Here is a 16,418-nt window from a genome sequence, read left to right on the forward strand (position 1 = left end):
ATATTTACCAGTGCTTTTCTTTCTTTATGTGGATTTGAGTTATTGTCTAGTTTCCTTTCGTGTCAGCCCAAGGGATTCCCTTTAGTATTTCTTGTAGAGCAGATCTACTAGTGACACTCTTTTTGTTTATCTGGGAATATCTTAATTTTTCCATTTTTGAAGCCTAGCTTGACTAGATATAGAATTCTTGGTCGATGGTCTCTTTCAGTCAGCACTTTGAATATATCAATCTTCTGCCTTCTGGCCTCCACGGTTTCTGATGAGAATCAGCTGTTAATCTTACGGAGAATACTTTGTATGTAGTGAGTCACTTCTCTCTTGCTTACAAGATTCTCTCTGCATTTTTATCTTTAACCTTTTTTATGTCCAAAGGAAAGATGTACACACGCACACAATTTCTCTTCTGATTCCTTCCTGTCCTCATCCCTTCCAGTGTTTAATAGTATTTAAGCTTTCTATTAGCCACTCTCCTTCACTAGGAAAATACCTTTTCAAAGTTGTCAATAGTGATGACACTTAACTGTGTCAGGCATTGCGAGGGGTATATAAAGTATAAGACTCTTTCTCGTCCTCACAAAGCTCATAATGCTACCACAACACATTAACCCTGAGGAGCTCCTAAGGAATAATGGGAAACATGAGGAGTCCTTCTCAGTGTGCAGAAAGGCTCCGGGGAATATGCAGAACTCTTCCTTCTGGCTTCTGTGGTGGGGACCTCTCAACCTGTTAATTTTGGGGCATGTTCTGTCTTGCAGGGCACTCAACACAAGCCAGCTGAAGGCCCTGAATATTGAAATGCTGCCAGGATATCGAGATCCCTACTCCTCCAGGCCTCTAACTAGGGGTGAAATTGGCTGCTTCCTTAGCCACTACTCTGTCTGGAAAGAGGTAAATAACACTTCATTTCAATGTGCAGTTCTTTAATGAGGAGGAAGGAGAGTGGGACCTTGTAGGTGAACTCGGGCCAGATATAAAGTGAACCCGTAACTGTTCTGGGAGTGTGCTTGGAAGCTGTCATTGCCTTATGTCTCCCTCTGACACAAGGCCAGTGACAAACAAGGAAGGGTAGCTTTGGTGCCACTTGGGATGATGATGGGGAAGACACCCACGTTCTGGGGGCCACACTCCTAGTGATGCATCCTCATCCTTAGTAGGAATGCCTTGTGTTTATCTAGCATGTCATCATTTTTTAAGTGACTCAGTATAAGAAATCACCCGGAAGTCATGTGAGATGGGTTAGGAGAGATGGGCCCATTTTACCCAAGAGAAAATAGTTATCTTGTTCAGGCAAGAAGGGGCAGAGCCAGGACTTGAACCCCTGTCTTACAGATCAGACATTGATAGGGGTGGTATTAAAGTGTGGGGTTCTTGGTTAAGGGTCAGTTCCCACAAGAAAAGAGAGTCCCCAAAGAAAGTCCTCTTGAAAGGGCCTTCTCCCTTTTAATGATCCAGTCTATGCCTACCTTTTTTATTCAAGAAACTTTGTTTTATAGATAAACTTTAAATTTTATAGGAAAAAGTATGTAGCTCATAAGATACTGGCCAACGACATTTCACAAATTAAATAATACAGCCAGGTTAACCAGCACCTACATCAAGAAACTGGTTACCAGCACCCCAGAAGCACAGCCCTTCTCTGCATTTTTTCCTAGCCATCAGTTCCCCAAGGGTGACCACTCTCCTGACTTCTAACAGCACAGAATAATTTTGTCTACATTTTTCCTTTTATTATGTGTACACGCCATGTGGTTCCATTCAATCTCTCAACATTACATTTGTGAGATTCACCTATAACTTTGCATTTAACTGTAGATCATTTACACTCACTGCTGTAAATACACCACAGTTTATTTATCCGTTTTACTGTCGATGGACTTTTGCTTAGATTCCAGTTATGAGCTACTACATGTTGTGCTACTATACTTTTGACTTTTTGATACCTATTTTTTATTAGATAAATAAGTATCAGCTTTTCATAAGGTATCTTCCCACTGACCTTTACAGGTAATTGACCGAGAGCTGGAGAAGACTCTTGTTATTGAGGATGATGTGCGTTTTGAACATCAGTTTAAGAAGAAGCTCATGAAGCTGATGGATGATATTGATCGAGTCCAGCTGGATTGGGAACTGATGTGAGTGACAAGATGACAAGCTGTTCAAAGAGTACTGAGAGGCTTTCAGTTCTTTCCAAGGGGCAGAGAGCCCCAGCTCATAGGAGATGCAGCTCAAGCTTCCATTTACCTGGTTTTCTCTCCATAAATGTTCCCAGAAACAAGAAGTGAGTAGGGGATAACCATTGGATTTTGCATCTCTATGCTCCTCAGGGTGAGAAAGAAACTTTGGGAGATTCTTTGAGACCTGGAGTCTACCTGCAGATCAGGGGCCTTCAGACTGAGTGTTCACCTGGGAACACAGTAGAAATCCACTCATGAACCAGTGTGGTACATGGAGGGAGTATGTAGAGGGAGGACCCATTCAAGGGCAAGGTTCCTGTGTCACACTTGAGTCTCAGCTCCCAGGAGAACAGGTTTCCTCTGTAGCCTCTGATGGTGTGGGAGGTTTGGAAGGTCAGTGGGAGAGCTCCTGTTGGGGAGGGAAGCTGTGCAAACAGGGAGAACACGGAAGTTGGGCTTAGTGGAGGCTCAGAGGCTGTCTTAGAAAAACCAGGCTCATCAAGGGAGTACTGGCTCCAAACTGACAATTTAGTTAATGCTTGTTGCCTGCTACCTCTGGGAATTGAGCGCTCTCTTTTTCTTTTTATGCTAAGATGACACTTTTTACTTCCCTCCAATGAGGCAGAAAGTTCCCAAGCATTATGTTCACTTCCCAGCTGTGTGTCAAAGGCAGTTTCATCAAATCAGAGGCTGTTCCTTTGGAGCAGCTGCAGCAGACAAGCTGTCCCTGCTCCTCCCATCCTTGGAGGGAAACTTAACTATGGGCCCGGGTGGAATACTTGTTCTCTTAGAAAATGTATCATTCTGAGCTCAAAAGAAACCCAGTAATGGCTCAAGTAACCTGTGGGAAATAGACCGAGGACTATGTAATAAAGAGACTGGCACCCTGTCATGTGATTAGATTCTGCACTGTCTCTTCAGATCATTGTTCCTAAAATCCTCCAGAAGTCCCCACACCTGAGGCTTTCTGAATCTATGGCTCTGCAGCCTGTGGTTAAGGCCCCACAGGCATGGAGCCCGAAAGCTATTTTATGCTTACGTGACATGTGCAAAGGTGATTTTCACTTAAGCCTTGGAATCACAGAGGACTGGACTTGGGCAGTCTAAGGCTTAGAGGTGACATACATCCCAGTTCACTTCCAATTTGGTTGATGCGTTTCTCAGGACAAAGTACCAACAGATCCAAGAAAGAAAAGTTATTGTCCTGGTAAGGGTACAGGAAAAAAAGATGTTTCCTAAATTTCCCGGACTGATCAAGTCAAAATATTTCATTGAAATCTATTATGTAATCATAAAGAATTAGTGGTTTCAAATTTTTCACATCTTATTTTCTGAAATGAATAAAGCAAATGTTATTTGAACTCAAAACATGAAACCAGATAGACTGTCTGTGACTGCAGTGTTAAGTTTCTCCAGAAAAAGAAAATAGTAAGTGGGAGGAATAGAACAAGCCATTGAAAGCATCTAGGGCAGCATGTCAGTAGAAATATAATGTGAAAAACGTCGTTTAAAGTTTTCTAGTAATCATATTAAAAAGATAAAAATAGGTGAAATTAACTTTAATAATACATTTTATTGAATCCAACATATCAAATATTATTTTAACATATAATCAATATTTTAAAAGTATTAATGAGATAGTCTATATTCTTTTTTCATACTGTCTTCAAAATCCAGTATGTATTTCATGCATATAACACATCTCAATACAGCTGCTAAATTTTCAACTGTTGAAGTAAACTGTAGTCCTACTGAAATAATACATTTTGTCTAACAGAAAATATTATTTTACACATCAATTTTTTAATTACAATTTGAATCTAGTAAAATTAATAAATTGAGTACAAACTCAGTTCCTCAGTCACTCTGGTCACATCTCAAGCGCTCAGTAGGATTTTTCTCTTCCACTTGGTACATGAGAGAAATTCAGGCTCTTTGTTCTGAACAGACATTGGCTGAGAGACAGGTATATTTGTCCTCAGAAGAACTGAAGGTGAACATAGACTTATTCTACAAATCCTAGGATGTTTCGATAAGTGGGATCCCTTGAATGTTGAAAGAGATAGTTTTAGGGCAAAATAGAGCAAGTCAACTTTACCTAGCAGGTAGGAAGCCAGACCTCCTCAACTTGGTCCAGGCAAGTGGAAACAACTAGGCTCCAGACAAAAGTAATGGATCACAGATGCATGAGTAGACTGGGGAAGGTAGGAATGGCTGAGGGTACATCCTGTGTTGCAGGAGTTGTTCATGGAAGACAGGACCCAGGAGGAAGCATAGGCAGAGCTGGGTGAGAGGGAGAAAGCCAGGCAGGTGTTGTCATTCATTCTACCCTGGAGGAAACCCCCTTGGGGCTACTCTTGGCTTCCTAGGTCTTTTACTGTGGACTATATCTTTCCCAAAGCATTTTCTGTCTTGTGTTTACCACAAGAATTTGGAGAACTGTGCAGAAAATATCAAGTCCCCAGGCTGAAACTCTGGGGACTTGAAAGCAAACTCAGGATTCTCACATCTGGCCTTTGTTGTCCCCTTCCAACCACTGTAAACACAGCTAGAAATCCTATACCATCTTTGGGAAATGATCTGAAAGACCTTTTTTGTCATGAAATGTTTTTTATTTTTATTTTATATTGGAGTATAATGGACTTACAATGTTGTGTTAGTTTCATGTGTATAGCAAAGTGATTAAGTTATAATTTTCAGATTCTTTTCCCATATATGTTATTACAAAATATTGAGTATATTTATTTCCCTGTGCTCTACAGTAGGTCCTTGCTGATTATCTATTTTATATATAGTAGTGTGTGTGTGTTAATCCCAACTTCCTAATTTATCCCTCCCCTCCACCTTACCCTTTTGGTAACCATAAGTTTGTTTTCTAAGTCTGTGAGTCTCTTTCTATTTTGTAAATAAGTTCGTTTGTATCATTTTTTTGGATTCCACATATAAGTGACATCATATGATATTTGTCTCTCTCTGTCTTAGTTCACTTACTATGATAATCTCTAGGTCCATCCATGTGGCTGCAAATGGCATTATTTCATTCTTTTTTTATGACTGAGTAATATTACATTGTGTATGTGTACCCCATCTTCTTTATCCATTCCTTTGTCAATGGACATTTAGGTTGCTTCCATGTCTTGGCTCTTGTAAATAGTGCTGCTCTGAACATTGGCTGCATGTACATTTCTGAATTACGGTTTTCTCCAGATTATATGCCCAGGAATGGGGTTGCTAGATCATATGTAGTTCTATTTTTAGATTTTTAAGTAACCTCCATGCTGTTCTCCATAGTGGTTGTACCAATTTACATTCCCACCAACAGTGTAGAAGGGTTCCCTTTTCTCCACACCCTCTTTAGCATTTATTGGTTGTAGGGTTTTTGATGGTGCCCATTCTAACTGGTGGGAGGTGATACGTCATTGTAGTTTTGATTTGCATTTCTCTAATAATTAGTGATGTTGAGCAGCTTTTCATGTGCTTTTGGCCACCTGTATGTCTTCTTTGGAGAAATGTCTATTTAGATCTTCTGCCCATTTTTTGATTGGGTGGTTTGTTTATATTTATATTGAGCTGCATGAGCTGTTTGTATATTTTGGAGATTAATCCCTTGTAGTTCACATCATTTGCAAATATTTTCTCCCATTCTGTACATTGTCTTTTTATTTTGTTTATGGTTTCCTTCACTGTGCAAAAGTTTCTAAGTTTAACTAGGTCCCATGTGTCTATTTTTGTCTTTATTTTCATTACTTTAGGAGGTGGAACCAAAGAGACATTGCTAAGATTTATGTCCAAAAGCGTTCTGCCTGTTTTCCTCTGTTTTATAGTATCCGGTCTTACATTTAGGTCTTTAATACATTTTGAGTTTATTTTTGTGTATGGTATTAGAGAATGTTCTAGTTTCATTCTTTAACATGTGACTGTCCAGTTTTCCCAGCACCACTTATGGAAGGGACATCTTTTCTCCATTGTATATTCTTGCCTGCTTTGTTGTAGATTAATTGACCATAGATCTGTGGGTTTATTTCTGGGCTTTCTGTCCTGTTCTATTGATCTATATGTCTGTCTTTGTGCCAGTAGCATACTTTATAGTATAACTGGAAGTCAGGGAGCCTGATCCCTCCAGCTCCGTTTTTCTTTCTCAAGATTGCTTTGGCTATTTAGGGTCTTTTGTGTTTCCATACAAATTTTAAGATTTTTTATTCTAAATCTGTAAAACATGCCATTGGTAATTTGATAGGGATTGCATTAAATCTGAAAATTGCCTTGGGTAGTATAGTCATTTTGACAGTATTGCTTCTTCCAATCCAAGAACATGGTATATCTTGTCATCTTCGATTTCTTTCATCAGTGTCTTATAGTTTTTGGAGTTACAGGTCTTTTGCATTCCTACGTAGGTTTATTTCTAGGTATTTTATTCTTCTTGAGGCGATGGTAAATGGGATTGTAACCTTAATTTCTCTTTCTGACCTTCTGTTGTTAGTGTATAGAAATGCAACAGATTTCTGTGCATTAATTTTGTATCCTGTCACTTTACAGAATTCACTGATGAGCTCTAGTAGTTTTCTGGTAACATCTTTAGGGTTTTCTATGTATAGAGTCATGTCATCTGCAAACAGTGACAGTTTTTTTTTTACTTCTGCTTTTCCAATTCGGATTCCTTTTATTTCTTTTACTTCTCTGATTGCTGTGGAGGACTTCCAAAACTATGTTGAATAAAAGTGGCAAGAGTGAAAATCCTTGTCTTGTTCCTGATCTTAGAGGAAATGTTTTCAGCTTTTCACCATTAAGTATGATGTTAGCTGTGAGTTTGTCATATATAGCCCTCATTATGTTGAGGTAGGTTCCCTCTATGCCCACTTTCTGGAGAGTTTTTATCATAAATGGATGTGGAATTTTATCAAAAGCTTTTTCTGCATCTATTGAGATGATCATAATGGTTTTTATTCTTCAGTTTGTGAATGTGGTGTATCACACTGATTTGTGGATACTGAAAAATCCTTGTATCCCTGGGATAAATCCCACTCGATCATGGTATATGATCCTGTTAATGTCTTGTTGGATTTTGTTTGCTAATATTTTGTTGAGGATTTTTGTGTCTATGTTCATCAGTGATAATTGGCTTGTAATTTTCTTTTTTTGTAGTGTACTTGTCTGGTTTTGGTATCGGGGTGATGGTGGCCTCATAGAATGAGTTTGGGAGTGTTCCTTCTTTTGCAATTTTTGGAACAGTTTCAGAAGGTGTTAACTCTTCTCTAAATATTTGATAGAATTCGCCTGTGAAGACATCTGGTCTGGGATTTTTGTTTGGGAGTTTTTAAATCACAGTTTCAATTTCAGTACTTGAGATTGGTCTGTTCATATTTTCTATTTCTTCCTGGTTTAGTCTTAGGAGATTGTACCTTTCTAAGAATTTGTCCATTTCTTCTAGGCTGTCCATTTTATTGGCATATAGTTGATAGTAGTAGTCTCTTGTGATCCTTTGTATTTCTGTGGAGTTGGTTGTAACTTTTCCTTTTTCATTCCTGATTTTATTGATTTGAGCCCTCTCCCTTTTTTTTCTTGTTGAGTCTGGCTGACGTTTTATCAATTTTATCTTTTCAAGGAACCAGCTTTTAGTTTCATTTACCTTTTCTATTGTTTTCTTTGTCTCTATTTCATTTATTTCTGCTCTGAGGTTTAGGATTTCTTTCCTTCTACTAACTTTGGGCTTTGTTCTTCTTTCTCTAGTTGCTTTAGGTGTAATGTTAGGTTGTTTGAGATTTCTCTTGTTTCCTGAGGTAGGGTTGTATTGCTATAAACTTCCCTCTTAGGACTGCTTTTTCTTCATCTCATAGGTTTTCGATCAATGCATTTTCATTTTCATCTGTCTCTAGGTATTTTTTGATTTCCTCTTTGATTTCTTCAGTGATCTATTGGTTGCTTAGTAGCACATTGTTTAGCCTCCATGCGTTGTGTGTTTTGTTTTGTTTTAGTTTTTTTTTTTTTCTTGAAGTTGATTTCTAATCTCATAGCATTGTGGTCAGAAGAGATGCTTGATATGATTTCAATTTTCTTAAATTTACTGAAGCTTGCTTTGTGGCACAGCATGTGATCTATCCTGGAGAATGTTCCATGTGCACGTGAAAAGAATGTGTCTTCTGCTTTAGGACAGAATGCTCTATAAATATCAATTAAGTCTATCTGGTCTATTGTGTCATTTAAGGCCTGTGTTCCTTACTGATTTTCTGTGTGGGTGATCTGTCCATCGATGTAAGTGGAGTGTTAAAGTCCCCCACTATTATTGTGTTACTATTGATTTCTCCTGTTATGGCTGTTAGCATTTGCCTTATGTATTGAGGTGTTCCTATGTTGGGTGCATATATATTTACAATTGTTATATCTTCTTCTTGGATTGATCCCTTGATCATTATGTAGTGTCCTTCTTTGTCTCTTGTAATAGTCTTTATTTTAAAGTCCATTTTTTCTGATATGAGAATTTCTACTCCAGCTCTCTTGATTTCCATTTGCATGGAATATCTTTTTCCATCCCCTCACTTTCAGTCTGTATGTGTCCCTAGGTCTGAAGTGGGTCTCCTGTAGACAGCATATATATGGGTCTTGTTTTCATATCCATTCAGCCCATCTATGTCTTTTGGTTGGAGCATTTAATCCATGTACATTTAAGATAATTATCTATATGTATGTTCTTGTTGCCAGTTTGTTAATTGTTTTGGATTTGTTTTTGTAGGTCTTCGTTCTTTCTCTTTTGTTTTCTTGTGATTTGATGACTATCTTTAGTGTTTTATTTGGATTCCTTTTTCTTATTTGTGTGTATATCTATTGTAGATTTTTTTTTGTTTGTGGTTACAATGATATAGCAGTCTATATAAATACAAGATTGTTTTAAGTTGCTGGTCTCTTAATTTCAAGTACATTTCATATATCCTGTATTTGTACTCTCCTCTTCTCATGATTGCTGGTTCTAATACCATATTTGTGTGTGGATGATTTCCTACCTTTATTGTATGTTTGCCTTTACTGGTGAGATTTCCCATTCATACTTTTCTTGTTTCTAGTTGTGGCCTTTTCTTTTCCACCTAGAGAAGTTCCTTTAGTATCTGTTGTAAAGCTGGTTTGGTGCTGGTGAATTCTCTTAGCTTTTGCTTGTCTGTAAAGCTTTTAATTTGTCCATCAAATCTGAATGAGAGCCTTGCTGGGTAGAGTATTCTTGGTTGTACCTTTTTCCCTTTCATTACTTTAAGTATATCATGCCACTAATGGCCTGCAGAGTTTCTCCTGAAAAATCAGGTTATAACCTTATGGGGATTCCCTGTATGTTATTTGTTGCTTTTCCCTCATTGCTTTTAATATTTTATCTTTGTTTTTAATTTTTCTCAATTTGACTATTATGTGTCTTGGCATGTTCCTCCTTGGGTTTATTCTCTATGTACTCTCTGCACTTCCTGGACTTGGGTGACTGCTTCCTTTACCATGTTAAGGAAGCTTTCAGCTATTATCTTTTCAAATATTTTCTCAGGCCCTTTCTCTCTCTCTTCTCCTTTTGGGACCACTATAATGTGAATGTTTATGAGTTTAATGTTGTCCCAGAGGCCTCTTAAACTGTCCTCATTTCTTTTCATTCTTTTTTATTTATTCTGTTCTGCAGCAGTGATTTCCAATAGTCTGTCTTCCAGCTCACTTATCCTTTCTTCTGCCTCATTCATTCTACTATTGATTGCTTCTAGTCTATTTTTCATTTCAGTTATTGTATTGTTCAACTTTGTTCTTTATATCTTCTAGTCCTTTGTTAAATATTTCTTGTATCTTCTCAGTCTGTGCCTCCATTCCTTTTCTGAGATCTTGTATCCTCTTTACTATCATTACTCTGAATTCTTTTTCAGGTAGATTGCCTATCTCCACTTCACTTAGCTGCTCTTCTGGGGTTTTATCTTGTTCCTTCGTCTGGAATGTACTCCTCTGCCATCTCATTTTGTCTAACTTTCTGTGCAGTCTGTCTTCCACAGGCTGCAGGATTATAGTTCCTCTTGCTTCTGGTGTCTGCCCCTTGGTGGGCAAGGCTGGTCTAGAGGCTTGTTCAGGCTTCCTGGTGGCAGAGACTGGTACCTGCCTACTGGTGGGTGGAGCTGGGTCTTGTCTCTCTGGTGGGCAGGGTTGTGTCAAGGGGTGTGTTTGGAGGCAACTGTGGGCTCAGGAAGACTTTAGGCCTACAGCCTCTTGTGTGGGGCCAGTTCTTAGTGTCAAAATGGCAGCCTCCAGGAGAGCTCATACCAATGAATACTCCCCAGTACCTCCACCACCAGTGTCCTTGTCACCACAGTGAGCCACAGCCTCTTTCCTGCCTACTCAGGAGACCCTCCAAGACCATCAGGTAGCTCTGCCCCAGGCTCCTCTGAAGTCATTGCTTTCGCCCTAGGTCCCACTGTGCATGAGACCTTGTGTGCATCCTCCAAGAGTGGAGGTTCTGTTTCTCCCAGTTCTGTGGAGTTTCTGTAATCAAGCCCTGCTGGCCTTCAAAGCCAAATGCTGTGGGGGCTCTTCCTCCTAATGTCAGAGTGCCCAGTACAGGGAGCCTGATGTGGGGCTCAGAACTCTCACTCCTGTGGGAGAACCATTGCAATATAATTATTTTCCAGTTTGTGGGTCACCCACCCAGTGGGTATGGGATTTGATTGTATCACAAATGTACCCCTCCTACCATCTTGCTGTGGCTTCTTCTTTGTCTTTGGATGTAGAATATCATTTTTGGTAGGTTCCAGTCTTTTTTGTTGGTGGTTGTTCAGCAGTTAGTTGTGATTTTGATGTTTTTGTGAGAGGAGGTGAGCTCAAGTCCTCCTATTCTGCCATCTTGTCTCGAACCTCTGAAAGATCTTTTAATCTCTACATCTCAACTTTCACGCTTCAACAGTCTGCTGGGCAAGAATAGTTGGGATGTTGATAAGTGGAGCCACAGAAATGGCCCTATTGATGGGAGATGACAGCCATGGTTGATGTGATGTGCCTTGTTGTGTGATACATTTAAATAAGACACACTTGGTCCAAGCTTTCAAAAGTCTGCAAAGCTGTGCTTCATTCTTATGGATGTCTAATACTAAAATTGGAATTCTCTCCTTCACCCATTTCCTTTTAGTTATATTGGCAGGAAGAGGATGCAACTAAAAGAGCCAGAGAAAGCTGTGCCCAATGTGGTAAATCTGGTCGAAGCTGACTATTCTTACTGGACTCTGGGCTATGTCATCTCTCTGGAAGGAGCACAGAAGCTTGTTGGAGCCAATCCTTTTGGGAAGATGCTACCAGTGGATGAGTTTCTGCCAATCATGTACAACAAGCATCCTGTGTGAGTTACCCTGAACTGCCTGCCTATCCCTTGAGCACAATCCATTCATGAATTATGCTACTTGGTTTCTGGGTAATACTTAATATATTTTAAGGGGTACTACTTTCCTAAGTGATCTTTCCATAATCATGACCCAGAGAGGCCGATTTGAGTGATTATCCCCTTTTACAGATGGGGAAGATGAGGCAGAAATGGTGAGTCTTGCATAGGAGTCCTCTTGAATACCCAGCAGGTAGTTTAACTGGACATAATCTGCTCAGTCCTCTCATCTCTGATTTTCTTACTCCATAAACCCATATACACCTCAAGGTGAAGGTCATCTTCCTAAACACCTCAGATTTTTCTGTTCATTTCTTAGTTCATTGAGTGTACTGTTGGCCAGGCAGTAGCTCACAGGCTAGTCGGGAACCCAGACTCGAGAACAGTCATTGTGATATATTGTGATACCTGCAATCACAGAGATGTGTTAGAGGCTCAGGGAGAGTGGAGGTGGCCTCTGAGCAAGGTGTCCATAGAAGAAGGCAGTGTGATGCTAGAGTCCCTGTAGCCTGGGAGTTCACTCTGACCTAGTGCTTATCAAGGGCATGGTAAATTATGGGCTTATGTGTCAGTCTCCCCAATAACCTATGAGCCCCTGAGGCAGGAACCATCTTTTATCTCTGTGTCCTTAGAGCCTAGTCCAAACTCTATAGATAATAGCTGCTTGATCAGTGCTTCCTTAAATTCATTACTGGAGCAGAAGACCAGGTTCTAACCTTGGCTTCTTCTCTCAGTTGCTGGGTGATTCCTCCCTAGATGGTCTTCATGTTAGCAGTTGAGTGTTCTTGTCCTGCATCTTGCTCATTTTGTCTCCTGTCTTCAGTAAAGATGGACAACATGTTGGAGACTGATTTTTATCTCTGCTTCCCAACATAAACATGGAGGTCAATCATCATCCCCTCAACAGAAAGGGAATTGAGACCTAGCAGCCAAGCAGATGTCACCTCATGTAATCTGCACAGGAGCCCTGGGAGGGAGGGCAAGTCATCCCTCCACTTTACACTCACTTGTCGCTGGAATGCAAAGCCACGCTGGTGTGCCTCCAAGCCTACACCACATCACTCAACCCTTCATTGCCATCCAGCTCCCAGCCGTCTAATTTATTAATCCAGGAACAGAGCATTTTTCTACAAAGTGATCACATTTATTTATTATTATGGTCCAACAGAGCTTAATCCTTAATTTTTAGAATAAGACCTGAAATTCATTTTTAAACTAGTCTATCCAAATACAACAGAAACATCCTGACCTTTTTCTTTGTGCATTTGTTTAGAACATCTGAAAGCTTTTAAAGAAAACTGTATTACGTTCGTAGACTAAAATTTTCCACACGGGACACAACTTGAAAAATAATCAAATGAATCTATGAGAATTTAAGAGATAACAAGTGGGGCTCTTTTCCCCTGTTCTGTAAGTGTCCTGCCCCCTCACCCACCTGTACACCTCTTGTTTTCAGTGCTGAGTACATGGAGCATTACGAATCCAGGGACTTGAAAGCCTTCTCTGCAGAACCCTTGCTCATCTACCCAACACACTACACAGGCCAGCCAGGGTATCTGAGTGACACGGAGACCTCAACCATCTGGGACAATGAGACAGTGGCCACTGACTGGGACAGGACACATGCCTGGAAGTCCAGGAAGCAAGGTCACATCTACCGCAATGCCAAGAACACAGAGGCCCTGCCACCGCCAACCTCCCTGGACACTGTGCCTTCGAGAGATGAGTTATGAGGGCTCCATGGGGGATTTACTGCCCTTTGGTTTTCCTAATGGGCTGTTGATATGTTTGTTCCACTTTCTTTTCATGGTCATGATCACCTAACCAAAGTGGTCTAATGTGATTGATCAAAATTAGTATATTTTGACAGGGGAAGAGAATAGGGAAACTAAACCCAAATTTCCTAGATGGCTAGAAAATAGGCTTTATGGCAACCATTAAGATGAACTTCAATCCAGACACCTTGTCCCTCAGTTCATTACCCATATGATACTGGTTGTCACATTGAGGTTGAACAGCATGGCTCGGAGATTCGTCCAAGGGAAAGGTGATCACCACACTATCACGTCAATAAATGGGTAGGCCTGGCAGCCAAGTCAACTGGACCACATCTATTGGTCTAGTGGGCCCATTTTATGTCATAGATGTGACCTTGAAAACTTGAGTATGTTCCAAGTTCGGGGTGTGGGGGAGGGGGAATCAGATCATTTAAAATCAAATTAATTGGGCTTTTTCTTTAAAGGCATTTTGCCGTGAGCCTTATTACAAAGTGACTTTTTCATCTTAGTCCCCGTTATCCAACAGGGATGGGTATTTGGGTCTGTGTGTGACTTGGCATTTGACTATCATGGCAATTGAAGCTCCCATGAAGAGGGGTCCATTTTGCCATGAGCATATAGTTTCATAGGTATTTGAGGGTTTGTGTAGGTATTTGAGGAAAGCACTCAAACTTTGGCTTTCTTTATTATGGTCGCTTGAGTTGGGATGCTCTATTTATGAAGATAAATTTAATATATAAGGGGCTGGGACTGGTGTGTAATTGCTGTCCCGGGGGTTCATGTGCTGCCCCAGCACGTCAGACTGTCCTCTCCACCCAGAGCCTGGGAGTGAGTTGCAGGTGTGAGTTTTATGAGTCACTGTTAAGAGGCAGAGCACAACTTTAGGCCAGAAACTGTCCTTGCCTGGGATTTTCATTCTATTTTGAATTATTTATTTTACAAAATGTGGGGGAAATGTCTGTAGGATAAGGCAGAGAAACATATGTGTTAGGCTTTTATTGCCCCCTGGGAAGTGGTGAGTGTAGACACGTTGGTTCCAGAATCTGGTTCTTCTGCATTTCCCAGCCTGACTCTTATAAGGAGGCCTGTTGAGTGGGAGATTCTAACCTTCTGGAAACAAATGATTCTCCACCTCAGGCGAGAGACCTTGGTTAGAAACAATGGACTGATCAACTGATTTAGACCAACAACCAGGGAAGCCTTGGAGTCAGGATCCTGGGCAGACCACCTCTCTGCTTTCTTCATAAATGGATTTTATGTAAAATGCAGAGTTGGACTACATCATCTGTTTCAGCTCCACAATCTGTGATCCTTGGATATCTCATGCTGGTTTGTTTTAGGTTTCTGTTCTCATGCCTGCAAGCAGTAAAACGTGGTCTCCAGAAATCCCCTCCCCAAGCATCCTGTCCACACACGCTCCTCTCTCCGTGTCCTGGGTGTTGACTCTGAGCTTCATGCTTTGGAGCAGAACCCGTTGGTGGCCTTGCTGGGTGCACCAAGCTTCCTGCTGCCCATGAGGGCCCCAGGCTGCAGGACAACCCGGCAGCTTCCTTCCACAGAACACCAACCTCGGCCTTCCCTCTTGACTTATGGTTGGTTCTTCTGCATTGACCAATAAGCCAGGAGACTGAGGGAAGGGATCTCAGCTGCCTGATTTTTACTGCTTAGACATAGCTATCAGAGCTTGACTCTTTGTCTAGAAAAACAGAGCATCTGGGGAGCTAGTGAAAAACCCTTAGGCGATTCCTAAGGTTTCCTTGGGTATGCTGTACTTCGTTTGCGTATTTGAGTGTGTGCAGATGTGCGTGAATTTCATGTTTTGTTTTTGTTTTAAAGAGGTGGGCGGAGGCTGAGGTATTGGGAGTAGAGGAAGATTTAATTAATTTTTGTGTGGTTATGTTTCATAGAGAACATTGGTGGTTTTTTTTTTCTTTTTTCCTGTCAGCTGGTCTGGTGGGTTTATGAATTCCCAATCTTTTTTTTTTTTTTTTTTGAATTCTCATTCTTAAAAGACATTGTTCATAAATTCTAGAATTTTAGATTAGGACTGTTCTACTGTGAATAAAATTCTGGCTCTGTTAGCCCAGCCGTTGCTTTTCTCCACTCAGGTCTAGAATCCCAAGCAGTGTTCTTTCATTGTGAACATTGCGAGCTGCAGACGCAGCTTTTCTTTAGAAGGTCATCTCTTCAGCAATCCAGGGATTCCTTGACCTCATTATTCTTTCCTGCCTCCCGTCTAGCCTCAAGTCAAGACATTAGACCTTCACGGTGTCAGAGGACTTTGCCTCCGTCATGGCACCTGCTGTCTGCCTCTGGAAGTTAAACCCTCTCTGGATCTTGAGATCCAAGGTGTAATCTTCTGGATGGCCGGCCCTGACTTCAGCAGTGCTGGTGCTGCTAAGTGTGGACTGAGTATGTACAATATGCAGACGACACACTGCACGGGCCTTGCTTTGTTCACTGGGGCCTGCTCCAGGAACTCTGGAAAACAAGAGCCAGCATCCCAGCATCCTACACTGTCTGTCATGCTCTGTCATTTCAGGGTGGGGAAGTGATAAACTACTTGCCTTCTAGAGCACTTTGTGAAAAATTAAAAAACGTGCAACTCTATGATTGTTAATTGGTTCCTCCAACGCTGGTCAACAGCCAACACTGCTGGAATTTCCAGGTCTGCACCGGCCAAGGATGTCAGAGGCCAAAGGTAATCATCACTGCTGTGCAATCCCTGTGGCAAAGAACAGAGGGTGGTCACCAGCCTTCCTGTCCAGTGGGATATGTTTTAGACTGCTGGAGAGGTGGGTAAGCCAAAAAGGATTCTAGGCCTCCAGTGGGAGGGTGATTGACGGAGGATTCATTTTGCATTTCTGTGCTATTGGTCAGCCTATCTATCCATTCATCAAAAGATACTGAAATGCTTGTCCCAGGCCAAAGAGATTTATCTTGGGGCAAAATAAGGAGAACCCATGTTGGCCTCAATGACCCCCTGTATTTCAGCTCAGGCTCCCCCCAAACCTCAAGAAACAGGTGTGAGCGCTCCCTTGTTTCAGGCCCTTTGCTGGGCACTGAGATGCTCAGAGGTCTAGAAAAGGTCCC

The 16,418-nt window shown here is 41.0% G+C and overlaps 1 protein-coding gene across 1 annotated transcript in view; it reads left to right on the forward strand.

The window, feature by feature from the left end:
- COLGALT2 (collagen beta(1-O)galactosyltransferase 2) overlaps nt 1-15,933 on the forward strand; it is a 120,518-nt gene extending 104,585 nt beyond the window's left edge. The window contains exons 9-12 of the mRNA XM_024732471.1: nt 756-888; nt 2,005-2,132; nt 11,302-11,508; nt 13,004-15,933. Coding sequence (XP_024588239.1) covers nt 756-888; nt 2,005-2,132; nt 11,302-11,508; nt 13,004-13,280 — 745 coding nt within the window. The 3' untranslated portion in view covers nt 13,281-15,933. The remainder of the gene's footprint in view (nt 1-755; nt 889-2,004; nt 2,133-11,301; nt 11,509-13,003) is intronic.
- Nucleotides 15,934-16,418: the final 485 nt, after the last annotated feature.

This window comes from Neophocaena asiaeorientalis, unplaced genomic scaffold (assembly GCF_003031525.2).
Source record: "Neophocaena asiaeorientalis asiaeorientalis breed wild unplaced genomic scaffold, Neophocaena_asiaeorientalis_V1.1 scaffold119, whole genome shotgun sequence".
In the NCBI taxonomy this organism is placed as follows: domain Eukaryota; kingdom Metazoa; phylum Chordata; class Mammalia; order Artiodactyla; family Phocoenidae; genus Neophocaena; species Neophocaena asiaeorientalis.